Source organism: Ceratotherium simum, chromosome 1 (genome assembly GCF_057802395.1).
Source record: "Ceratotherium simum simum isolate JZ-2026a chromosome 1, ASM5780239v1, whole genome shotgun sequence".
Taxonomy (NCBI): Eukaryota; Metazoa; Chordata; class Mammalia; order Perissodactyla; family Rhinocerotidae; genus Ceratotherium; species Ceratotherium simum.
The window spans coordinates 40,268,521-40,295,746 of record NC_141900.1 but is presented as its reverse complement, the minus strand read 5'-3'; the positions used below and the strand labels follow the sequence as shown (position 1 = coordinate 40,295,746).

Sequence of the window (27,226 nt, the reverse complement as noted above, 5' to 3'; positions counted from 1 at the left end):
AATAGTGTATCATTTACCTGACATGTTAGGATAATTCCTTGGTTTAGTATTGTTATGAGTCTGCCAAGAACTTTTGCGTACACAAATGGACATAGGCAGATAGCATTTAACCTCACGTGCAAACAGCCCTTTAACCTCCTTGTACACCTACAGGCACTGAAATTGATAGAAACCTACAGACACATGCCCAGGAATCTCAGGAATTCAAAATAAATAGAAATAAATGCCCACTTTGGGATTCACTGGGTTATATACAGAAAGAAAAAACAATAGTTACATAAAATACTGTAATAAGATTTGCTATTCACAATTGAGGTACCCAGTGGCATGTTGGTAAATGTTTAATAACTGGCTTGGGGGAAATGGAGCAAGCCCTGGTTTGTAGCATTTGCCAATTTTTGTGGTGTAAATACTCCCACTATGGCTGATTTCAAGCTGATTTCACCGAATGCAAAGTTGAGAAGAGAAGCACACAGTCAGCTCTCTTGAGCTTGAGCCCGAGCTGGTACAAGCACCCCACTGTACATAAATATCTCATGTGTGACAATAGCTAACTACAATCCTATAAGAGAAATAAAACTAAGTTTCTAGGATATGCCTGTGTGTTTATGCTTTGTGGATGAATTTTTCAAATCTGAAGTTATCTTTTAACCTCTGACAATATATTTCCACCTGAAAAAAATGATCTTTAGGATGTAGGAGACATTACCCATCATCAAATATTTGCGATTTCTTAACATCGAGGAAGTCAACGTGTGCTTTTCTTTAACAGGAATCTTTATATGCTCAAACTTAATTCATATTAAATGCTTATTGCGAGTCCCCAAAAAAGTGAAAAGGAAAAACAAACAAGACACAACATTTTAATACTGATTTTAGACTAAAATTAACCTGTTAGTAAAGGGGGAGGATGTTTAGGATAAAGTCAAAGGTATCCCCCATCACAGAATTTGTGTGCCCCACCTCAAAGGTGTGGCTATGTGTTTGTATTTTTGTTTTGGGGACTGTTGTTTTGCAATAATAGGAATTAAGAAGGGGAGATTAAAAGCCATCTTTTTGTGGTGTTTTCCACAAAGAGAGACTTTCTTCAAAGCTTAACTTTAGAGGGAAAACTAACAGAATGAAATAAACTTATTAAACTGGAAGTTCAACAAAAGGGGGAAAACGAGCAACAATAGCTCCAGCATTTCAACACAACTGTAGCAAAGAAATAATAACAGGAGTAACAAAAGAGCAGACATATACCCAAGTTCTGAGTCTGACTGCAGCTGGAGCACTGAGGGGTCTGTGTCCCACTGCAGGGTCCTAATTGTGCAGCACAAAGGAAAAAGAACACAGAGAATTAACAAAAGGGGAGGGAAACAAACCAAACCAAACCAAGTCATTCATCAAGGCAATGGCATATACAATACATACACAGAACATCTCCCCACTCTTCACCCCCTCCACACCCAGGCGCAAGGAAGACCCTGTGAATATCAAGCAACAAGAGAAAGCAAGAAGCCGTCCTTTGCTTTGAACATCTGTTTGATATTGGAAGCCATGGCCGTATTCACGGAAGGAAGCCCAGAGCCAAATATTCAAACTCCACACCCCCCGCCTTTTTGTTTTGTTTTGTTTTGTAATGAAGCCTGATTGATTTCAGCATGTAAACTGCTTCATGTATCACTGACACCCCAGAGCCCATCCACATCTGGAAGCACCAAGCATCTCCCATGCGGTGAAGAGAACCAAATGCAAGGGTGCATATGGGCTGGAGCAGGAGCATCGGGGGAGGTCGGGCCAGATGGAGCACGACGGCAGGGCCTGGTGCATAACTGGCTTCCCCCCGTCAGTTACTGCAAATAATGCATTCAATTTCAAGGCTCATGGGTATTTTGGTGTTTTTTATTTATATATTACACGCAAGATGGTCACCAACAATATTCTTTGTCTCTGAGATGCCAGGGATACCGCACATCTTTTAAAGACTTCACAAGAGATAGCACAAAGTAGCAATAGTTACCAAGGCATTCAATTTCCCTTCTTATTTCTCCTTCACAATAAAAGAGGATAAATAGCTCCTCTATTAACAGAGCGCATGCAAGGACCTTTCTCAGGCAGGCCCTTTCAATTTCCTGCACATAAGTGGTTACACATGAATCAGGCAACTGGTAGGCAGCTGACGGACAGCAGGGACTTTGGAGTCAGGCATCTGAGATTCAGATCTTGCCTCTGCGACTTACCAGCTGTGTGACATCGGGTGTGTTGCTTAAGTTCTCAACCCCAGGACCCTTTTGCTTACACTAAGTGTGGCCCACAGACCAGGAGCTTCAGCATCTCTTGGGAGCTTGTTGGAAACACAGACTCGGGTTGTACCCCAGACTCACTGACTCCACACTACATTTTTTTTGTGTGTGTGTGTGTGAGGAAGATCAGCCCTGAGCTAACATCCATGCTAATCCTCCTCTTTTTGCTGAGGAAGACCGGCTCTGAGCTAACATCTATTGCCAATCCTCCTTTTTTTTTCCCCCAAAGGCCCAGTAGATAGTTGTATATCATAGTTGCACATCCTTCTAGTTGCTGTATGTGGGATGCGGCCTCAGCATGGCCAGAGAAGCGGTGCGTCGGTGCGCGCCCGGGCCCCGAACCCCGGCCGCCAGTAGTGGAGTGCACGCACCTAACCGCTAAGCCACGGGGCCGGCTCCACACTACAGTTTAATAAGGTCCCAAGGAATTCGTGGGCATCTTAAAGTTTGAGAAGCCCTGCTCAGTTTCCTTGTCTGTAAAGACACACCATGGCTTCTGAGACAATTTATGACCTGGCCTGCAGCTATCCTCCAAACTTATCTCTAACCACTGTCCCCCTCCTTCACGGTGTCCTCCTTGTGTCCTCTGTCCTCTTTGATGTTCTTCCCCCAAATTGCTTTGTAACTCATGCCTTTGCTTCGTCCATGTCTTGGCTCAAACGTCACCTGCTCAGACAGGTTTTCCTTCTTTTACTCCCCTGTCTCAAGTCACTCTTCATCCCCTTCCCTTATTCTGCTTTACTTTCTTCACAGCACTTATCTTTACCTGTGATTTAATTATACATCAGTTTATTTATTACTGTTTGTTGATCTGGATTTAAACCTCATAATGGCAGGAGCAGCTATATCCCTAGATTATAGGGATATAGTAGAACCGTGCCTGGCATACATGCCTATATGACACAAAATTAGTTGACTGAATGAATGGTTGGACGGATGATCTCTGGCTTTCTACGGGGATTATATGCAATTATACCTATAAAAACACAAAGTGACTTTCCGATAAACAGTAGCTGTTCGACTACCACATCCACTGCACCTAGTACCAATGTTTGTAGTCAACGCCCTACCTATATGACAGATCCCACATAAGCTCCTCCTGCAGAGGTACTGGAATGCAACTTCACAGCTTCCTTTATTAGCTCTGGCCGTGTTCTTGGCCTCTTACCTGAATGCTCCCAAAGATGATAAGTAAAGTCTAATGAGAACATTAATTGGCCACTGTTTCTTAGATCAGTGCTTCTCAAACTCTAACGCACACACAGATGCCTGGGAATATTGTTAAAATGCAGATTCTGACTTAGTAGCACAGTGGCATTTCTGACAGACTCCGGGAGATACAGATGCTGGCAGTCTGTGCACCAGAGTTTGAGTAGCAAGGTCTTGACTTACATCAGTGGTTCTCAAACTCTGGCGTGATCAGAATGACCTGGAGGGCTTACTAAAATACAAAATGCTCATCTCTAACCCCAGAAATTCTGACTCAATAGATTTTCGGTGGGGTCTGAGAATTTGCATTCTCACGAGTTCCCAGGTGATGCTTACGGCTGACCCTGTAACCACCTTTAGAGAATGACTGGGCTAGACTATTGCTTTCATTAGTCAGCAGGCAGAAAGCATCAGTGATCCTCAAATATGTCAGCATCTGACGCTGTGATTAACTCAAACCTGGCCTAAGGCCCAGGCCACTCTCAGACCAATTAAATCTGAATGTGTGGGGTGAGACCCAAGCATCCGTAGTTTTTGAAAACTCTCCAGGTGATTTTAATGTGCAGCCAGGAGCGAGAACCACTGCTCTGGACTCATTCTCGGCTCAAGGAAACTAGCCCTTCCTGATTCTGGACACTGATTCCTCCACCTTGTTTCAAAGGGTCAAAGTAATGGATTCCATTACAGTGATTCATATTGCTGTTCGCATATCTCTGAGGATCTTTTAAGGGCCTTTCTTTGGCTATTGACAGAACAGCAGCCTCTGGCCCTGGCTGACTGTGAGAAGCATTCCCTTGTAAGGGGTGGGATCAGCTACTTTGCCTTCAGTTTGCTTTGATGTTCCTGATGGGACAACCTTTATTGACCTTTTCCACTTCTCCAGGGCAAGTGAAGGATGCAGCAGCTCCCAGGTGGTCTGGCTGTTCTGTCACTTATCTGACAGCTCACCTGAACTCACTGTACCCTCAAGGAGTAAAAATGATGATGCCATCAGCATCACTCACTTAAGAAGTCCACAGCTTAGCAGTCTGGAGTCTGCATTTACTCAGAACAACACCCATAGTCTATGTAACTAACCCACAACAGTCCTGACCCCCAGTCACACACAGATTACTCAGTAAAAGAAATCATAGTTACTGTCAGTAATGAGCAGTGGGATAAGGAGTCAAGCCAAGGATGCTATCAAGTGTGCTAGTTTTATTTTCATTTTTCTCGTTATTATCTGTGAGGTGGTCAGACTTACACAGAATGCACTTTTTCTTTGAAAAGGAACTTAAAGCCAATACATTAAATGGGCAAAGGTTGTTTGTATTTCTGAAGGTAGCCTAGGAATGTGTATTAAACATTCACTGAATTCCTTCTGTACAAACTTGCAGAAAAGCTTCCGTAGATGGCAATACCTTGGAAAGAGCCCCGCCTGCGAGGTGGGGGTTTGTATTCTGGGCGAGGCTTCACTGTGTGTTCTCAGGAAGGTATCCCCTGTCCCCAGCAAGATGAGGAGGCAGTCTAGAGGCCCTTTAAGGCTCTTTTCTGCCTGACATTTTAAAACATTGGATGATTTTAAACTGTCTTTCAGCTTTCTCTTCTCCAATTGGTAGACTTTTATTTAACCAATTGACATAGGTCTTACTTTCCAACATCTCATCATCAATTACTATATCATTGAAAATAAAATGATGGTTTCCTCACACCTTCTTGGGCAGTTTGAAATCTTACCAGGTAGTTTATTTTTAAAATGAAAGAAGTAGTGAAATTGTTAAGTAAATATATGTGAACATAATATACTATCACAAAATATTTTCTTATAGAAATCACCCTGTTTACTATAGTAATTAGTTCTAGTTTTCAGTCATTTCTGGAATGGACCAACCAATGCATGCAGGGAGAGAGTATTTTTGATAAGAACATTCATTTACTTATTCAATAAATATCTGTTAAGGGCCTAATATGTAAAATTCTGTGATAGAGGATTAAAAGAATTCTCAAGGAACCTACAACTCTTATGGGGAGATAAAACATATATAAATAGTTTAGTTGAACAAGGCAGAAAGTACAACATGCCATATAAGCGGCACCACAGGTGTGCCGTGGGACATGGGACTTGAAACTTAAGAATCTTACATTTTTGTAAAGGAATGAGACATATGAATATTTATACCTAATGATATACTGATAACATATACAAGGAAGAAAGTAGTTCTCATCAATTGCCCAGGGCCTGGCACAGTTTAAAGTTTTAATCAATATTAGCTGAAAAAATAAAAACTGAAAAAAAAAATAAGGAAGATTAATAATAATGATAGTTATCATTTCCTTTCAATGAGTATTCTGTGCCAGCCAGCCAGGCACTGGACTGTACTTTCATTATCCTTTGGAAGCCAGAGGAGGGAGACACCCTCTGAAATCGATGAAAAGATCAGAGATTCCATTTGACCTGGTTTTTGAACGATGGGGTTGGATTTGGACATAAATTCATTTTCATTAGTGCCTTGTGTATTGGACTTAGGTGGCAGAGTTAGTCTACTAGGTCTAATAAGACCATTATATTTTAGATGCTAATTTACCAGTTTATCATGAGAACAATAATTGCCAGGCAGAGCAATTATACAAGCCAACAAAGTCTTCTCTCCTTGAAAGCCAGCTTCCTGGGAAGCCAGATGACCAGCAATGTCTTTGGAATCAGAACAAGTGAAGCCAAATGTTGAACTTCTACAGCTTCTCCCTGCTCTACCCCCCCACCATGTCCACATCGTTCAGCAACACTAGACATACCCCCCTCACTGCTGCCAGAGTCTCCATTTTCCCTAATTCCTGGGATGACCAACTGAACCCTTTCTGATTGATACAATCTTCTTTAACTATGTCATTTAGATGTTGTCCAGTGTTTCTGGCTAGGAAACCATCCTGGGTTTATTTGTTTGCTTATTTTTAAGGGTTGCATTTGTTTGCTCTGATAGGTTTTTGGGTGATTTCTTAGGTTAACTCTCTGAGGATCCAAAGGAGGGTCTCTGATCTCTTTCATAGGGAACCTGCTGTTTGCACAGATCCCCAGTAACCCAATAATTCCTCACCTGCTATGGACTAACGGGCATTGTCACTCTTCTATGGTCCCACGGTTGGACTGGCAGCTCTGGACATGCCAATTAAGGTCACATTTCCCAACCTTGTTTCAAAATACTAGGTACAGAAGCTTCCCACACCATGGAAAATAATCATTCACTTATTTGACCCTAAACATGCTAGACAATGTAGCCTCTGGCATCTCATCTAAAAAGGCTTACCATGTAACAGTTAGTTTACAATTTGGGGGACAATTTGTTGTTTGTTTTTTTTTTTAATAAAAAGAATAGACAAAATATTAAAATTTTTCAAACTAGCAGTAACTATTAAGAGACTAAGAGAACTTTATATTTTAAACCTTCTATCAATTCATCACTATCCAACTTCTGATAAAATTATCCCTCCATTGGCTCAATTTTATTTGCTCAATTTCAGTTTATTAGATAGAGAGAAGTGAAAATTAAAAGCAAAAAAACAATCCCTGGCATCTCCTGAAAGTATAACTTAGGAGTCAAAGACAGATGTCTACCCTGCTCTCTGATGAGTGGTTGTTTCTTCCTGTTCAGCTCTTACCAACAGGAGGTTGGTGGATTCCATTCTTCTTTCCATCTTTATTAGACCTCAGAGTAGAAAGCCTTAAAATCCTTCCATAAAGAGTGTGTTTGCTCTTACTTTTCTGGCTTAGGTTATAAGAAAGAGATGTCTGATAAATATTTGGAAGGCAGTAGCTAAGAATTCTGTCATTTGTAATGCTAGTATTCAACAGAGCTAAGACACTCTCTTATACTGCTGGTGGCATTTTCAATTAGTTCAGTTCATTTGGAAAGCAATATGCCAATATGGAGCAAGAATCATAAACATAGAATTACTCTGGGACTAGTTTCACTCCCAGGAGCTCAGCCTATGGAAATAAAAGAGCACAAGCAATGATAATAAAAATGATGGTGATGATGATGACAACAACCTCCAAATCATCAAATCCCATGGCTAATCCTTGTTCCTCATCCTTGATCTTTATGATTCCTGTGACTATTGGCTCCTTTATAGCATTTTCTTTCTTTAAGTTTTCTTGACTCTAAAAATCTTATTTCTTTTCCTCCCTCTCTCACTATAATTATGGCAGCCCTTCTTCTTTCCATCCCCATAAAGACAGGCATTCCCCAAGCAGGGCTCTTTCTTCTCCCCTCACCTCTGTACTCTAACACTAGGAGATCCCATAGATGTCGATATATCTTCTGCAAAAAATAACCCCAAGTCCTCCTCACCACTGAGCTCCAAGTCCACCTTTCCACATGCCTTTTGGACATACCCGTCTGTACACCAAAGCCATTTCACCCTTCCTCTTTTCATCTGTTTTTTCTTTCCTTTTCCACTCCCACAATCCTAGTTTAGACCTTCAGTCCTTTTTATCGACTAACGGCTCCCCAAACTACTCCTCAGACCTAGAAACCATTATAAAAATGCAGCGGCCCAGATCTCACCTCAGACCTGTGGCCTAGGTGTCTGTGTTTTTAACAAGCTGACAAGTGACTTCAATAAATGGCCACCAGGTATGGGAGCCAGGGATCTCAACTATCTCAAAGGTCATACTTGTCTCCAGACCCTGATCTGTTTTTATACTGCCTCCTCAACAAGCATTCTACATCCAACACTCCTCCTACCCACCCCCCTACCATTTTCCATTGTTTATGCCTTTCTCATTATCTGGAATGCCCTTTCTCCCATTTCTACCTGTCCAAAGCATATGCACTCTTCAGGACCCAGCTCAAATGCCTGGCTCTCTAAATATATTTGTCCTCAGTAACTTCATCCAGAAATAACTTGTCTCTCTATTGGAGACGAATAGAGAAATACCTGTGGCTCTTATTTCACAGTTCTCTTTGCCAATCTACAATCTACTTCCGGGGATCTCAGTAGTAGCCCTGTGCCAGGCTTTAAGTCTGAGGATGGTCTGCAGGATGTAATGAACACTGTTACAAAACCCAGGAGCATCAGCATCAAGCCAAACACACTGTTAGTCCCACTCTGACTTTTTGCCCTGAGCCCAGTAACTGGATTTCTTGCCTTGTTTCTGTGCAGAAATCGTTGCCTTGTAGCTCAGTCTTCCTATAACCACTGCCTGTAGCTCCCCTGGAGTAAAGTCCACTTTTGGGCAACTTGCCCAGAAACCATGAACTCCCTTGCTTTTACCCCTGTCTTCATCCCTCCACTCATCCTATACCCATCCCACCCAGTTTTTTGCTAGCTGTGCATGTGTGCGTACACACATACACAAGCAAGTCAATAAACATTTTTACCAAGTACCTAACATGAGTCAAGACCCTATGTAGCATAGTAATGAATCAAAATCACTTGTCCCATGTGAATAAACTACAAATTAATTAGAGATGACTTAGTAATGATGGTTTATGACATTATTGTTCATCTTTATGAACAATATTTGAGAGCTATAACTACACAGCTCTACACAGATGGCTTTAAATTAAATCTGGCAATTTACTAGAAGCAGGCTCTTCAGAAGTAAGAAGAATTTCTTATCTTTATAGTCCTTGTAGATCTAACATTTATTGTTTTGTCTTACACACAATAAATTCTCAAATATTTATCGAATAAATAGATGAATGAATGGTCTTTACCTGCCTATTCTGCAGATGGGTGTGAAGTGTGAGGACAAGTTGATTCCCAAAGAAACAGTTTTTATTCTCTTTATTAAAAAATGAAAGAATAAATCAGGGCATGTCTGCCTGACTCCCTTAATCCCTAACAAGGCATGTACAAGGAACTCAGTCTTGTTCAGCATGATGTCACCACATGGTCCCAGGAGTTTTCAGACTCATTTCCACATTGAAGAAGGAAACATATTTTAAAAATGCTGACCATAATGTTGGTTTGCGCTGAGAATCAAAAGAGGTCCAGCTATCCCCTCTATCAAATGAACTTAGCAACTGTTGTTAGTCCCTGAAGCAACTGCATTGGAACACACCTTTTCACATTCTTCCTTTGCTCTCTAAGATGAAGAAACAGCTCAAGGGCAGAATACGGAGCTCCTCTGAGTCCCACAGTTTCTCTGGACTCTTGTTCCACATGTCTTCTCTGTTAAAAAATTACTAGTCACCAATCAGATAAAGAAAACAGCTTGGGCCAATGTGAGCAAAGTGCCAACAGAAAATCTCCAGTCAATGTCATCCCTAAACACCTATTTTACTAAGTGCCTTTTCCAAAAGTAATACTAAATAATAAGGACATTTTAAAATCCATCATATCACTCAATCTGTCACAGTATTAACATGATGTCAATTAATGAAGGATGGCATTTAAATAATGAGTTAATGTTTTCCTCCTCAGTCTCAATTATTTCCTTACTTACGACTGGCAATGATGATGATAAAGATTTTCTGTCAGAAATAAAATTGGAACAGTGCAATACATACTTACACTAGGCTCTTTCTAAAAAGCCTTTTTCATGGGGGCCGGCCCAGTGTCGCAAGTGGTTAAGTGCGCGCGCTCCGCTGTGGCGGCCTGGGGTTCGCCGGTTCGGATCCCGGGCGCGCACCGACGCACTGCTCGGCAAGCCATGCTGTGGGGGCATCCCATATAAAGTGGAGGAAGATGGGCATGGATGTTAGCCCAGGGCCAGTCTTCCTCAACAAAAAGAGGAGGATTGGCAGATGTTAGCTCAGGGCCGATCTTCCTCACAAAAAAAAAAGTAAAAAAAAAATAATAAAAAGGCTTTTTCTTAATTTACTGTGTAAGAATCTTCCCTTTGTTGGCTAACATCACAGCCTAACATGGAGCTCCAATACAGGCCACACGAGGCCATACAGGAAGTCCATCGAGTCGGATTCAAAAAGAAGTGTAAGACTTCTCTTCATAGAGCAAGGGCATGTTTTTCCCAAATCTTACACAGACAGCAAGCAGTTTCTCTAGAAGAAAACTCAGCAAGCCTTTGCTAAAACAGACGCTTACGTGTTACTATAACCATATGGGAACATTCAGTACCCTCTCCTGAATACAGAGTGATAAGATGCCAAAAACGTTTAATCGCTTAACGTGCTACATAAAGAGAAAACCCTATAGTGTACATTATATTTTAATTTCCAGAGAGACTGACTTTTAACCAGCCTTGAATCAGTGATTTCAGTCTCCCTGAAGTCCAATTAGCTGGTAGCATCCTGTCAACTCTTCTTTACATAATGATAATTTAAAGACTTTTGTATATATAAAATTGTAATCACCTTATTACAAGGTTTTGCATTATTTTATTCTACTTGTTCCACCTTTACTAAAACCTCCTTAATGTCTTCCCTTTAGCTTCTGATTCACCAGAGCACCTTAGAAGATGGTGATCTTTTCACCAAAAGAGGATCAAAAGTTTGATGAGGCTTACGTAGTTCCAGAGAATCCTATGCAATCCAGCTGTGGATAAAGATGAATGTCCTGAGGATTTTCTATTGGGCATTAAGCCCATGTGGCCCCTAAGCGCATTTTCCTCTCCTCAAATCACTGAGAAAAGAAAGTGGCGACCGGGTACAGCCAGCACAAGTTGACCACTAACAAATTATTGTCATTTCCTTATGTGAGAGTTCACTAGGCAGTAGACCAGGGGAAGGCAGAGTTTATCAAATATCTGAATTTTACCAAAGTATTCTGTCAACATGAAACTTCATATTAACTATACGGAGGCCTAATGTCCAAACTGAACAGCGGAGGATCTGCAGACATCTGTTGCTTCATTCCCGAAATTCTCCTTTTAAGTGCTCCAGAAGACATTTCTTCCTCTGCTGCATTTAGGTCCCATTGGGGACCTCCTCCCTAAAGAAAGTCTACGGATATAAGGGTTTTGGTTAATAGATGCTGACAGCTGGGAGGACAGGCATTGATTTTAGATACAGTGGGATTATGTTGGGGGCAACTTGGGAAATTTGAAGATAGTGTAGATGTTAGATAGGATGAAAATGTATTGAAATAGAAACATGGAGAAACTTGATCAGAAAAGCAAGTTCAACAGTTTGTACAGTATAATATCATTTATCATATATGTGATGGCATATATATTGTGTAAAAGAATACAAGGTGTTAAGAGTGCTAATATCTGGTGGTAGGAATATGATCCTTTTCTTATTTTTGCTTGTCTATATTTTCTAATTATATAAAATGCACTGATATTGTTTCTGTAATAATAACAGATTATTAAAAATAAAATGTGGAAGGACTTGAATGTCCTCATCAATTGGAAAGTAGAACTTAATGATAGTGTTAAGACCATAGATGGTCAAAAAAGAAGATAGAAATTAATTCTATTACCACCACCACCCCCATGCCACTTCTTACCAAAGACAAACAGCAGAAATCTCCCCTTCTGACTATTTCGTTAGGATGTTATGGGATAGGTGTAATTATTATAACAGGAGACTGTGCAATATGTTACCACACTGAGACATACTTTATCTCTGAAATAATTTTGAAAGTTTTCTTCCTTGACTCAGGTTTGGAACAGGGTGTAGCCTATGCCCTGGTGTCCAGGTGGACCTATGAGGTCATTACACTTCCCTACGTTTCTGCAGGCCAGTACAGTCTCTAATTTAGCTTTGTGACTAAGAACTCTAAGAAATCTCAGCTAAACACGAGAAGAGTCCTAGTGCAAAGTCTCTTGTGAGCTATCTATGTGAATGAGAAGAATAAACGTGAGCTGAATGATTATCACTTAGATTCCTTTCTGGTTGAAAATCTGAAGGTTAGGGATAAGGGTTGGGCACACAGAAAGTGGTCTCCAGAGACATGGGCTTGTCATGTTTAACATTTTTACATAATTACTTGGATGATGAAATAGGCATGCTTATCAAATTTGAAAATGACACCAACATATTTTATGAGAGAATCTAAAAAGATCTCTTACCATTGGATAAATGTGGCTAAATCAAAGTGTGAAAAAAAATAACAATAATAGCTAAAACTCACATATACTTAATATATGCCAGACTCCTTTCCAAGTGCTTTACAGATATTAATTTGTTTAATCCTAGCAATAACCTTATGGAGTAGGTTGTGTATCACTTATATCAACTGTTGTTAGATATAATGAAGGGCAGAGGTATAGACTGTGGACATTTGTATCAACTCGCCTAGTTAAAACCTAGCACTGTAGCTGTTCTGTGCGAACTTGAGAAAACTACTTATTCTCTCTGTGCCTCAGTGTCCTCATCTGTCAAACTAAGTTAATAGTTGATTCATTCAACAAACATTTATCAAATACCTACTATATGGATACAAATCAAATATCACCTACTCCCTGCTCTCAAGGCACTTCCTGAGGAAGTCATTTCCTGAGGAAGAGAGACACATATTCAACTAAACATAAGTCATTCTTCTTTAACAGCTATGAAGTACTAAACGCTTCACTCTTGTGTATAAAAGATATAGGCTGTTGGTTTGAGATTAATATTCTTTATCATAGTGAGAAAAAATATTTCTATTCCTCATTTATTCAGGTTTAAAATATGGGAATAGATGTTTAAATTTCTCAAGTATCATTTAAATATATACTGCAATGATTACTTGTCCCTCTTTGACCTTTTTATATGTTGACTTATGGTAACACATTTTCTTAACTAAAATATCCTTGAATTTCTGAATCAGTCCTAATCAGTCATAGCACAGTATCCTCTTAATATTGTGTTAGACTCCAGTTGTATATATTTAGGATTTTTCTTCTATGTTTATAAGTAAAACTAGTCTTTCAAACGTCTTCTTAAGAAAAATGATTTTTTTTTTAATCCAACAGCTTATTCTTTGCCCAATATGATTAACTGAGCAATGATTAATTGGTTCTACCAAAACTGATCAAGAGAAAGAGAAAAATACCACAAATGTAAATTGTAAACAAGAAGCAGGCTTTAACAACAGAGACAGAAATTGCGAAACAAATTATGATACTTTAAGTTAAAAAAGTTTAAAAAATTAAATCATATTAATATAATTGAAAAATTATTATATATTTCCACTCTCTACTCACTCATTTTTAAAAATTACTCAACTGCTCTTAAAAATCAATAAAAGGAATTTATGCTATACTTGATTTTTTAAAGCATCACTTTTTTTTTTTTTTTTTTGAGGAAGCTCAGCCCTGAGCTAACATCCGATGACAATCTTCCTCTTTTTTGCTGATGAAGACTGGCCCTGGGCTAACATCCGTGCCCATCTTGCTCTGCTTTATATGGGACGCCGCCACAGCACGGCTTGACAAGCGGTGTGTCGGTGCGCGCCAGGGATCCGAACCTGCGAACCCCGGGCCGCCGAAGCGGAGCGTGTGCACTTAGCCGCTGCGTCACCAGGCCAGCCCCCCTAAAGCACCACTTTTAACCTTTTCTTTATAATAGGGTATATTAAGTATACCAATTTGCAAATATAACCCCCACTTATGGGGGTTATATAAGAAATGTTTGCCAATTTTGACCCTCTAAAGAAAATTTCAGTTTTGGTTTGAAATTTTGGCAAATGAATGACAGAATTTATGTGCACCTTTAGGTAGAATCAGATATGTTAATTTCATTCCTAAGTTATCTTCTGAAAGATTTTTGCAAGAATCCAGATTCCACATAAATAGGCAAATGTATGACCACAGAGTTAAATTCTTAGGAATTACCAAGCTCTTTTCCCAGTCTCATGTTTTATGAAGTGTTAAAGTTAATAGTAATTGTTTTCAAAGATGTTTCTTCTACAGAAAAAGATATTCCAAGTGGAGTTTTAAAAACTGAAATATAACATTCTTCTGAAATTTAACTCTCATATCTATTTTATGGAGGCAAAAACATAAACTTGTGTAGCTATTCCTCAGGCCTTCTCTTCAAGCAAACTTTGTGGTTAGTTTCTCTGAAAATCATCATTTTCTCAACGCCAATTTTTTTGCATTCCTATGAAACCTGCACTTAGCAAGTGATTTACTTATTGACTTCTAGTTGCCTATTCTTGCCAGCACGTTCCTATAAAGAATTGGCGCTGGTTAGAGTTTGTGCGGGTGGAAGTGGACAGCACCTCTTCCAAAGTGATTCATTAAATTAAAAAATAAATCATGTAAGAAGTGGGATGACATGAAGAGTGACGTGCTCTGAGAAGGAATAATTGCTGCTGTCCCAGAGAGCTCAGAGTGTAGGTCACTTTCTCTAGAAGGTTTTCAAAGGGCTCATCAACTGTGAAGTCGGTAATAGAATTTAATGCTGCCAACTGCACCCCTTGAAGCTAAGCATTAATGACACAACACCAGCATTGTATAGAAACAGGCAAATATATTAACTTAATGATAGGCCAATGGACCCCCTAAGGAATGTGATTATATTGTGCCAGCTCTTGTATAAATGTTAGATCTTACATAACTGTGTTGTTATTACTTTCTTTCCCCTCAAAGACCTTTTGAAGTGTTCAAAGCAGAAGATGAGAGAAGACGTGTGCTGCCCCAAATCACAAAGGCGATTTGCTAAAATAAACCAGCCTGGTGCCCACAAAAACCTCTACTTTCATTTTTCTCAAATTGAAAGCAGTGTCCACTGGTTTCAAAAGGCCCTATCAAAATAAAATACTCAAGTCTGAAACATACCAACAGGCAGATACGGGTGAGATAATTCCAGTCTTGCATGTTGGTTTCAGAAAGCAAAAAATCCTACAGCTCAGGCTAATACTAGACTATTCCTCTCACTTCCATATTTTTCTCTATCAAAATTGCCTAGACCTATATGGAAACAATGTACTTTCAGAAGATAATGCTTATGATAACGTGTTAAGTGAAAAAAGAAAAATGCAAAATTTTACACCTCTCCCCCAGTAACATATATGGTAGCAAGACGTACACATGTAAACAAAGGTTGAAAGGTACTTTGACAAGGCAAGCCCGGATTTGTTAGAATAGTAGTGCTGTGGATGATTGTTTCTTCTTTTATTTGAAGCTGTAAGAAAGTATTTTATGATTTATTTTTAAATTAAGAGTCAAACACAGAGATCACAAATTGACAGCCCGCAGGCCAAATCTGGCCCACAACTACTTTTAACAAAGTCATTAACATTTAACATTTAGGAGATTGTTGCATAAATACTTGAATTTTTAGCTTCTCATGAAAAATTGAAAGATGTGAAAAAACTGAGTCCATATTCCCACACGAACTCAACCAGCCTGAGCTGTGAGAAGACCATCTGGCCTTTATAAATGGGGTGCTTGCTAACCTGTTGCCATAGGCCCCCACTCCCCACTCATTTATATCACCAGCCTGTGGGCACCCGCATGTGGGAATCCTGGTGAAGGCAACTGGATTAAGAAAGTTACCACGTCTCCGTGCATATTGATGAGACTTCTCCTTGCTCTCTTCGCCTTTTTACCTTTTGGATACCCTTCAGTGATCAAATTAGAGAATGTCTATACTCAGAAGTTACATAATCTTTCAGTATACATAGCATAATAAAAATTTGGCAACTGACTCACAAAACAGAGCAGTCAACCCTGATAATCACAATAATTAGCAACAAAAATAAAAGCACTTTGGGGACTGAGTTCTCAAATTAGTCAACTCTATTAAGAAAATAAGACACTTGAAAAATTAAATTTAGGGTTAGAACATCTCAGCATTCTCTTCACAAAGACTCTCATGGAAACCAAAACCAAAGTAGAATAATGAGAAGCAGGATGTATATTCCATTTGTCTTCGGTCCTTCCCTGCTTTCTTTTAGGCCTAAGCTAATGGACATGTTTGTGTTTGTTCAACAAGACACCTGGTGCTATATCAACCCATTCAAGGAAGGATAATAAATAAGTATCATTTCTAGTGTTCAAAATAACTACTATGCCACTAAAAATAGCAAGCCACCATAAACTGAAACTTAAAACAACTGAGTATACATGCAGATGCATGCACATTTACCAGTGTACAAGCAAGTGGTATGGCTTTTCAGGCCTTTCTTTTTTTGTATTATTGATATCCCACCATGGCCTTGTAAAGGGACAATTCTTACCTTGTTAATGGTCCCAGGTCACCTGAGTCTTGGCTTCCAGCTTCACTGGGAGTGCTCACTGATTTCGAGGAGGGAGACATAGGGGTTGGGACTAAATAATGAAAATAACAGGTATCCCATGTTAAAAAATGCAGCGGCTGCACTGGAGAAGAGCAGTGTCAGACAAATCAAAACAAATGGGCCCAAATTAAAGTGGTTGTATGGCCAGGAGAGATTGAGATGGGATAAGAAAAAAAAGAAAAAGAAAAAGGAAAGAAAAAAAGAAAGTCAAGTGAATTTTTCATATTTTGAAAATTAAAATTTGAAATGAATTTAGATAGAATTAACTTAGGGATTCTAAGGCCATGTCCACCATAACAAAGTAAAATGGAGAATCAAAATAGTTATCCAGATAATTCAAGTCAAATATCTCTCTAGTATGAACTATCCAGATAATTCTAACTCTCCACTTTATTTTGTTAGTAGAGATGTGACCTAGTAAAAAATAAAGTAGGATGTCTATAAAACTTTAAAAGATTGTGAAATAAGTGATTCTGAATACTTTTAAATGGTCAAGGCGAGTCAGAAAAGTCTTTGTAGGTCTGCATTTGGAGGGAAACCTATTGCCCGTGGAGAATAAACTGCATTTGTTATGAGAGGCTAACTGACAGGAAGGGAAAGGGTAAATGTTGAACCTGGTAATTTAAAAATCTCTTTGAAAACAAAGGAAAACGCCAGGCTGCTTTATTTTTACATTTAATTAATAGTTTCATTCCATTGTGCTGTTTACTGTGTTTGGGACTTGTGTTCCTTTGCCTCTGGCAGTTCTAGAAGGTGCTGCCATGTGCACGTTAGTAAACTGCATTCTGAAGACAGGAGAAGCAAGTTCAAAGATCAAGGTCAGTGCAAGCTCAAAATCTCAGCACAAGAAAAATAAAAAAAAAAAAACAGCTAAAGGAAATGTAAATGTATTTTTTCTCTATCCTTCAGATATAAGTCAAATGTCCTTCAGATAGAAGCTGCACCAAATAGCCAAGATGGCTCCAGGCCAGACCAATTCAACGGCTTCTCAATATCACACATGCCAAAGACGCCATATGGCAGAAAGAAACTTCAACACATAAGTGTAGATTCCCATTTGGTTTCAATCATGTGCAATTTCCTTTTATTTATTTAATAGGGTAAAGAGTTTAACTATTTTGTCCAAATCCTGTAACACAATGGCAGATCTGTCAAGAAGCTAGGAATTTTCATGTGGTCCCACAATTAATTCACTGATTATCCACTGCAGTAAGTCAGAGGGCAAGTCAGAGAGATGGATGAAAATTGAAAATGGGGTCCACCCTTGCAGGGGTCCCTTGGCAGAGATGTAGGGATAGGTCAGAATTTGGTCATGGGTTAGGGATTTTTAACTGTTTTGTTCTTACAGTTTAATTGCTGGCTTTATGTAGGGTAGGGGAGAAAAGGACATATTACTGTTGTGTTTAACCAGTGTTCACAATGCAACAGAATTTCAAAGGCTATTTTGAAGCAAAAAATGTAATTGATTGCAAAGTATCTAATTTATATCACATGCCAACTAAGTATAAAAAAGTTTGTCAACCTCCTCACAGAAGGTCCACCAGTCAAATCTCCCATAGGTTACATCTTCCATACCATAAAAAAGCTAAACAAAATAATCAACATGTTATTGGGGCTTATTATATTGTTGTTATACATGTGATTTACCTACTACCAATTTAAGTAGAGTATAAAATGCTTTTTCATGGTGTTTTAGTTTTGTGTGTATGAATTAAATTATATGCAGCAATACTTAATAATTTGTAGGCTTATTATATACTGCTCTTTTTCTTATTTATATTGATATGAATACTTGTCATTTTGTTGTACATGGGATAATTTTTCTTAGTTTAAGTAACTATGGAAATAAATGAAAATTTATTTTAATATAAAAGCCAATGATGGAATTAAAAGAAAACAAACCATTTTTTAAAAGGAGACCTGATATGGTATTTATTTATATTTATATGTATTATTTTTAAAGATTTTTAATTTATTTTATTTATTAATATGTATTATTTTTAAAGGTTTTTTTTACTATATTGGATATCATATAGTAGGATATCCTACTATCATACTAGTAGGATGATACTAGTTACTAATAGTTATCACTATTAGTTTTACAGACACCCTGGGATTACTCTGAAATGTATGGGAAGCAAGTGGATAAAGAAAAATAAAATAACTTATCACATGAGAGATATATAGTTAAGTGGCAGAATAAACACATTATGTACAAGTTACTTTCAGCACAAATAAAACAAATAGTTTACTATCCAAACCCTAGTGATAAAATGAGATCATGACAATTAACTAGGAATAAATGAGTTGGAGGAGGGGGGTTGTAGTGAAAAATGCCAATTAGCAATGAAATCAAGATACACAATAGAGTCAAATAAACTTAAACTTGTTAATTAGCTGCTAATCTGTCACCATTTTAAGTTTTCCTTCAAATTTCTCACTATTTCTCAGCATTCTATTTTCATCATGGAATTACTCTATGCCTGTGGTGGTTATGAAATTCATAACCAGATTCACAGTATTTAGGTTGGCAGAGAGAGGCTGGGATTTAGCAATGGAAATGAAGGACAATTTAAGAAAAAATTCCAAGATTTCTTGTATTTACCATGTGGCAACTCATTTAACAAGGATAAAATAATCTAAAAGTAACACAGTGGAGAAAGTTGACCATATAATCAGTCAATAAGCAGTAAATTGCTAACAACTTGACAACCTGTCCTCCCATCTCCTTCCAGCCCCCTCAATTCCAAAAATAAATACACCTGAATCATAAGCCATGGAATTTCTTTAAAAAATAAAAATAAAAGAGAAGTAAAAGAATAGCAAACGCTGGACATGGTGTATCCCATGCAAGTCAAGTTTAAGGAAATAGTAACACGAAGCACTTTTAAGTACCTAGAGGGGGCTCCGGCGATATACCAATGCTTTGCAGCAGAGCTTCTGTCTCTCGACGTTTGCGATCCAGGTCAGAGTCATCCTGAATAGGTTCTTTCTTCTGCTGCATATCAGCCTAAAAAAAGTTGATGCCAGTAAGAAAAGTTAACAACAGAACTAAATGTATGCTTGTCCTGGCTGAAACTAAAAATGGTAAATGCACGGCAGTGAAGACCCGGCAAAGCCCTAAACAGATACAATCATGTGTATAAAGGATGAAGAGACACTGTAACTGCTCCATTTAATAATTACTAACTCAGTGCTTTCTCTTTTGGATGATGGCTTTTTCCTGCCTCTACCACATCGTATGCAAGTTTCTCTGACCCAGGTTTGGAAGAAACCATCAAAGCAAAATATTTCCAACTGGGATATGGATTTTCAAAAAAATCTGCCTGCTTTTTCAGACCTCCTCGTCCCTTCTGGAAAGACATACTATCAGTTCTTGACGCGTGTGTGTTTGTAACATTCACACCCCATGTTTGGGACTATGCAGACAAGGAATTACTGGGATCTGGCTAAAAAGTAAAATTAGACACGAAAATCTGTAACTGCAAAATACACTATTTGTATCAGTAATCTAAGTTCATCATGGTTTAAAATAAACCAGGCTAAAATGTTTAAGGCATGTGAACAATATTGTGTAAGTGTTGTTACTTAATTCTGATTTCTCTAGGCTTCCATTACACATATTAACTTAAAGGAGAAAATTATTGTGTAGAAAAATATAGAATAAAACATCATTTAGGAGAAGTTCTTTTCCCAAATTCTGTCTGAAAAATACATCTTGTGTGAGCCTTTTAGAGTCAGATCCTATGCCCAGTTTGTGTTTTTACAGGACGGCGACAAGTCAAAATACAAGTTAAAGAAAGTTAAGGGTGGGATTCTGGGAAATTAAACACTCAGGTCTCTTTTTCATAACATAGTTACTACTTAAGACAGGGCATTTGCCTCACATCTGAAACACGATAACATCCTATTTGATGTGCAAGCTACCGCAAGACAAAGCTCTGTGAGATTACAGAAGTGAAGCTGTCTTAAAACTTGTCAAAACCCAATTATCCAGTTATCAGACATACCTTCCTCCCCAGGGGCAAGTTGGGCACCCTAACGGGCACATTACCTCCTTCAGGAGCGCAGAGTACATTTCAAAGCAGTGAAGCATAATTTACGTCATGGCATCTAAAGCAGAAAGAGTTCATGCAACTTTTGACTTACTCCCAGATGGTAACCTCTACACTGATTATAAGCAAAATGTATCTTTGCACATAGTGCTAGGCTCGACACTTCTGTTATTACTCTCCTTGGGCTTAAAATGCCCTCCTATTTTTGAGGCATATCTGTCATTAGAGGGAAAACTGCCATGATGGGTGTTGATAAGGGCCATTGACAGTACTAGAGGATATCAGGCACTCTCATGTAACCCAAAATTCTGAAATGGCAGTTTAATCTCTCTCAGTGAAGAGATCGAAGTTCACGTTCTTTTCCAATTTTAACATTTAACCTACTAAAACAAGTTCCAAAGTTTATGCATACAACACAGGCAAAGATAGAACTAAGATGAGAAAGAGGACCTTGCAGAATAAGGATCTACATTAACATTCACATATCATAAACTTAAAAGAAGGATAGAAGGAAAAGGGGAGACGTGAAAGAAAAGGGAATTACCGTAGCAGCCACTGAAATACAAATGAAGAAACTAACATGAGCAAAATTCATCCTAGGAAGCCAATGTGGAATGGTATGGTTTTATGTGAGGAGCTAAGCCGTAACTGGACTATCAGCTTTACTGAGAGAAGATCCGTGATTATTTTGTTCACCACTATTTCCTTACCTCTAGATCATGACCTGACACAAAGTAGATGCTTAATAAAAAATGTGTTGAATGAATGAATGAATACCCGCCTTTGGTAACTGCTATTCTGTAGCTACAGAATCTTAGAATTACATATCATTTGGGCCAATTTCCACCAACTGTACCTCACTGGGAAGCCCCTTCACAACATCCCTGTTAGAAGGAGTCATCTAAAGTTCTAGTGACCCAGTGCTCACAACAAAGCCTTTTCTATATTCTAGCAACAACAAAAAATCTTTAACCTTTCCTCATTCTTTCAACAAAAACTTATTGAAGGACAACAGAGTGCCAGTGGTAATGAAACTGAGAAGTTCTAATGAAGCTTAACTAGAGCGAACAGAAAAAGATCCACCTAATCTCTCCCTTTTAAATACACTTAGGGCATATTATCTATAACTTTCTGTCATGCATGTCCTATGTAGAAAGATACAGAATCTGTTTTTTTTTTTATTTACTATAACCTCAGTCATTAAGCATTCAAGAAACATACTAGACAGTAAATCACATGTCAACATGCATAACCAGACATTGTGCAAAAATAGTGCACCCGAACTCCACTCCAAAATTTCACTCCACGATACGAGGTGCCTCTACAATTTATTCTCTGCCTTCTGCCTTTTTTAATTCTTAAGGAAACAGGCAATATAATGACATATATTAATAAGGATAAATGTCCATCTGGATGTAACAGAAGCTTAGGAAAGCTATCAACACTCAAAGCTGACCATGAAAAATGCAAAATTAGGTAACTGGGTCTTGGTGGAAATAAAGGTGGTTCCTATCTGTTACTAATTAGCACCTTAAACTAAACAAAGCATTACTTCATCCAAGACGGTTATACCAAGTGAGCTAGTCATGGAACTTTTTATTTTTCCCATGAAAATACTACAGAATCCTAACATATTTTAATGACTCAATAAGGAGGGATTTTGCAGTACTAGTAATTCAAACTATGCTAGGGGTCTTTCCCAGCGAGTGATATTTCTGTTTGTGAAGAATAATCACAGCTGAGACCCAGAGAGGATAATCAAAGAAAGAAAATTTGTCAGCTGAGAACTGTCAGTCACTTTTCCAAAGGCAGCTCCACGGTTATTAGAGGGACAAGCGAGGACAGGCCAGGAAACCTCTGTGCATCCTCCCTTGCAGCAATTCGGCAGAAGGCCAAGGAGAGGATGAAACTTCGGGGTGGCCCCATTAAGCACACCTCATTGCATTAAAGCCAGTTTTTCATGAAATTGGGTCTGTGTCTTGAATAGTGCCCACTATATTTATTTTAAAATCAGATTTCATCCATAATACCACAACCAAAAAGCAGTTGACATCCAGAGGAGCAGAGAGTGGTAATTTTACACATGTACACAGTTTTCCGGATTCTGTGCAATCAACGTGGGTGGTCGTAATTGCCACTAGTTTTCAGTCCCAGCAAAAACAGTCACTCAGATTAACACTAAAGAGCATTTTGTTTCCTTTTCATTCTAAATTTGTTTTATTTAAAATATAAGTTAAAAATCAAACCTATAAGATTAAGGCGATTTCTAACTCTCTACAAACAATATGAAAACTAGAAACTCTTAAACTCAGGAGTGAATGACAGTGGCCAGTCGACTGGAGCATCCCATAGACTCAGGACCAGAATCTTCCAAGGAAATTTGCAGGAAAGAATTACAGATGCTTGGAATGGATGTCTGTGACCAGCATCTCAGACTTGCCCTAACTAGTTTATGTGTTCATTCATTCTATAATCCTTTATGGCAAGCCTACTACATGGCAGGATCTGTGCTAGACATTGACTCAATGATGAAAAACATATAATCGTGTCCTCAAAAGCTTGCACTCTATTAGGAGAGAAAGACAAGGGAAGAGGTAAATGGTGCTAAATAGTGTGATAAGATCAAGGATAGGGTGCAGGACTAACCTAGTTATGGGTGGAGAAAGATATCAAAGAAGGCTTTCCAGAGGAAGTGACACTTGAGATGAGAACTGACAGACATGTAGTTAACAGAACAGTGAAAGCAGAGGGAAGAGAACATTCATGAACTCCCCGTCAAGAGAGACTGTGGCCCATAAGGCGATATGTAGCTAAGTCTGGCTAGAATGTGGATTTAATGGGGGAGAAGAGAGAGCGCTGTTGTCTCTGTCCAGGACTTGATGATCACTGTAAGTTGGGGAAGGGAGTGGTGAAAGAATGACCCCTGGTTTCTGCTTTGGACAAATGGCTGGAAGAGTGGGGTCCTTCCTGAGACTGGGGATAAAGGGGGGCTACCTGTAAGGCTTAGACCTCTGGGGCCTAAGAGCATTTGAAAAAGAAGGATCAGAATAGATTACTTCCGGGTTTCTTTCAGCTACAAAATGCTATAATCCTAGGCAACTAGGGGCCTCAAATTATAAAACCCTTCCAATAATGGGGCATTTTTGGAAAATGACCTAGCCAGCAGTGATCCTGACAAATGTAAGTAGCCATTCTACAGTGCCACTTTCTCCTACTACCTGCTCTGGTAGCTGATCTCAGGTGCAGAATAACAGCTGTTTCTTACTGACTAGCTCCTTTGTGTCTTTCATTGTTCCACAGTATCTCCTTGGATCTTCACAGAACTCCGTGAGGAAGGCACCACTCTTTTCCCCATTTTACAGAAGGGAAAACAGGTTCAGAGAGGTCCTGTACTCGCTCAAGGCTGTTCTGTGAAGGGCAGAGTCAGGTTTCCCAGCCACGTTCAACTCAAAAGCCTCTGTGCATAAAGATGGAGTTTACTGCCCTCTGTCTTACAGCATCATCTGCTCCGAACAAACCAAGCCATTGCAGTCTACCAAAGGTGCTTAGACTGAACTGTGGAAAGATCTTTTGTGGGGAGATGGGTTGCAGAGGGACAGGATTTAAAGCCAGGTCAGACCCCAAAGGTGATGTAGTCCAGTGGATCCCCAAATCTGGCCCCATGTGGATATTTTGAACCAAAAACTTTGAGATGGGAGACTAGAACTCTACATTGCCATGGGAGTCCAGGGAGCAGGGTCAGGATATCACAGGCTTAAATCACCCTGTCTGTTTAGAAATGAGGAAACTAAGACTATGTGACTTTAATTCCAGAACTAGGTAGAGGCCCAGAAATGTCTAGAGTCCAGGTGTTCCACACTCCCCACCACCTGCTGTCCCCCGTCTCCCTGGGTCTGTCTGCTGTGGAACAAGCCAAATCTCCATCAGGCAAAGCTGCTTGGTTTAGAAGCAAAAAGGGTGGCCTATTTCAATCAGTCTTGTTTGCCTGTAATTTTTCCCCAAATGTGTAAAATGACAAAGAGGAAGCAGACAGCATAATTTGGAGCCAGATTTCCCATATCACATCGCATTTTGTGGTAATTCTACGAAATTCAAGTTGGATGTTAGAATGTCAGCTTAAAAGGAAACCGGTTATTAGTAAAGGATAACAGGTGCTTTAAAACTACAGCAAGTGTTGACATTTGAAGGAAAGGAAGCATAATAACTTAATGCTTTTTTTGGCTTTGCATGGAAATGAATAGCCATTCCTTGTCAATTCTCACCTTCACTTGACTCAAAGACTGCACATAGAACAGCAAAGATCTCTAAGGGAACAACATTATGTGTCCTGTCAAGGACACATAAACCACGGCATGAAACAAAGTGTAATGGAATGGTGAGAGGCGAGATGCCAGAAGACTAAAAGCAACTGCAATTACGTTTTACTTTGTTGGAAAATAACTTTTATAAATCTGTTATCTTGGTCTCCCACCTAAGTATGAAACACACTTATTTAGATTGTAAGGCATCAAAATACATTCTCTTTTTCCTTAAAGAAAAACTCTGAGTAGGGAAGCAGGTCTGGTTTCTATACAATACACACAAGCATATCACAATATACAAAGTTTCCTTGTAAGAAACTATTCAAAAATATCTTTGGCATCTGGTTTTTGTACAAGCTGTGGGCTATTTCTACACTGCCATAACAAATTGGAGAATTAAAAATAAATTATTTATCGGACTGAGATAGTAAAAGAAAGTATAATATGATAGCAAGACATTGAATTGGGAATCAAGAGTCCTGGATCCTGGGTCTGGCAGGCAGAAAAGCTGCATTTCACCTCTGGGTTCCTGTTGCTTTGGGGGCATAAAGAGGGGTTTCAATGGAAGGTCTCTAAAACCTCTTCTAGCTTTAATATGTGATAATTCTATGTCCATGGAGCAGAGTCGACTATACTATCCACCCTCTCACCAAGGGAGGGAAATGCAGCTTTCCCTCACCAGACCTACGGTTCTTATTTACCCTGAAAAATATACACTACTTAGGAAACCATGGAAATCCATTGGCATCATTTTCTAATTTTCTCCTAAAATATTCTGGCTGGTAGTTTTTAAAAATCTTTTTCTTAAAATTAACACTTATTAAGTACCAACTATAGCCTAGGTACTACTAAGTGCTTTACAAGATTAACTCTTTTAATTCTCACAACCCCACAAAATAAACATATTACTATGCCTATATTAAGGATGGGAAACTGAGACAGAAAGGTTAAGGGATTTCTAACAATAGAGATATCACAGACCACTTTCAGAGTTTTATTCATGTTTGGGGTGAATCTGGCATTTGGAGACCTCTGAACCAAGTGCCATCTATCATTTAGGTGGTGCCTGACCAGCACATAGCAGATGGCAATGACCTTATCACTCCAAGTATGTAGATATGCACTCATTTTATTCAGGTGTCATGAAAGGATTCTTTTAGAGGGTCCTCTTTATCCATTTGACCAGCCCCTCAGAATCAACTGATTTTCCTTTTTCCCCACAACACCCCAACACTCAGGATTTACCTCTTTCTTTTTCCTCTCCTCTTCCTTCCGTTTCTTCTCTTCTCTTATCTGTGCTAAGCGCTGTTTTTTGCGCTCTAGCTCAGCTTTTAAGTCACTTTTGTCAGACATGTTGGTTTCCTTGGAGGAAAAGAAAAAAAATGTGAATATATAAAAATAACTTTTCTGTATTACCATTGCAAAAATCATTCAAAAGGAAATTCAGCTTGAAAATGTAACTTTTTGGCAATAGCAGGTTGTATTGCTTAGCCTATGTCAAAGAATCAAAGAAACAAATTAAGTTAGATCTGGTCTCATGCATATAAAATCATCGCCTTTTAGGTATACATAAATATTTGAAGAAATACTATGTTATAGTCTATTCTGGTCTAAAGAATAATAGCAACCTACTTCAGAATAAGCAACACAGTTTCTGTACAAGTTTTTTTAACAAACAAACAAAAAATAAATAAAGAAGAAAGTCAAAAAAGAACCATCATCATGACTTCCAGTTTAGATGATAATGGACCAATTTATCACCACACCGAGAAAAGAAAACAGGCTGTCATAAACCCTTAGAGACGTAACTTGCTCAAATTTCTGTGGACTCAATAAACATTCTTCCACTAAGCTTGAGCACATGGAGATTTCATTTTGCCTAACATTATATGCATCAGGGAAGACAGCCACTGAAGACCCAACATGTTAATCTTTTTTTCTGTAAAACTCCTCCTGAACTGTCACAATTAATTTCATCTCTAGTAAAACCCTATTTCTATAAAACTTCCATTTGCATACTGAATGTAATATTGCTTACCCTTGCACTTTCCCTTTTCAAAGGGAAAGACGTTTGTGAACAAGTGAAATGGGAGATAACACCATGGCAAGATCTTGGGAAAATTTATCTGAATGAGATTTAATTTTAATGTTAATGGTGATAGTAATGCTGGTGGTGATAGTGCCAGAAATATTTTCAAATAAAATGAGTTTGGAGAAGACTCTCACCAAGTACCAATGATTATATTTGTCTCTTTTGTGT

At 38.7% G+C, this 27,226-nt stretch overlaps 1 protein-coding gene across 1 annotated transcript in view; it reads right to left on the bottom strand.

Moving 5' to 3' along the window:
• The window catches only part of DYNC1I1 (dynein cytoplasmic 1 intermediate chain 1), a 262,229-nt gene extending 235,910 nt beyond the window's left edge, over positions 1-26,319 (bottom strand). Inside the window, exons 1-3 of the mRNA XM_004431372.3 lie at positions 26,212-26,319; positions 19,506-19,620; positions 16,551-16,641 (exon numbers count right to left, since the gene is read on the bottom strand). Of these exons, the coding sequence (XP_004431429.1) occupies positions 16,551-16,641; positions 19,506-19,620; positions 26,212-26,319 (314 nt within the window). The remainder of the gene's footprint in view (positions 1-16,550; positions 16,642-19,505; positions 19,621-26,211) is intronic.
• Between the last annotated feature and the right edge of the window lie 907 nt (positions 26,320-27,226).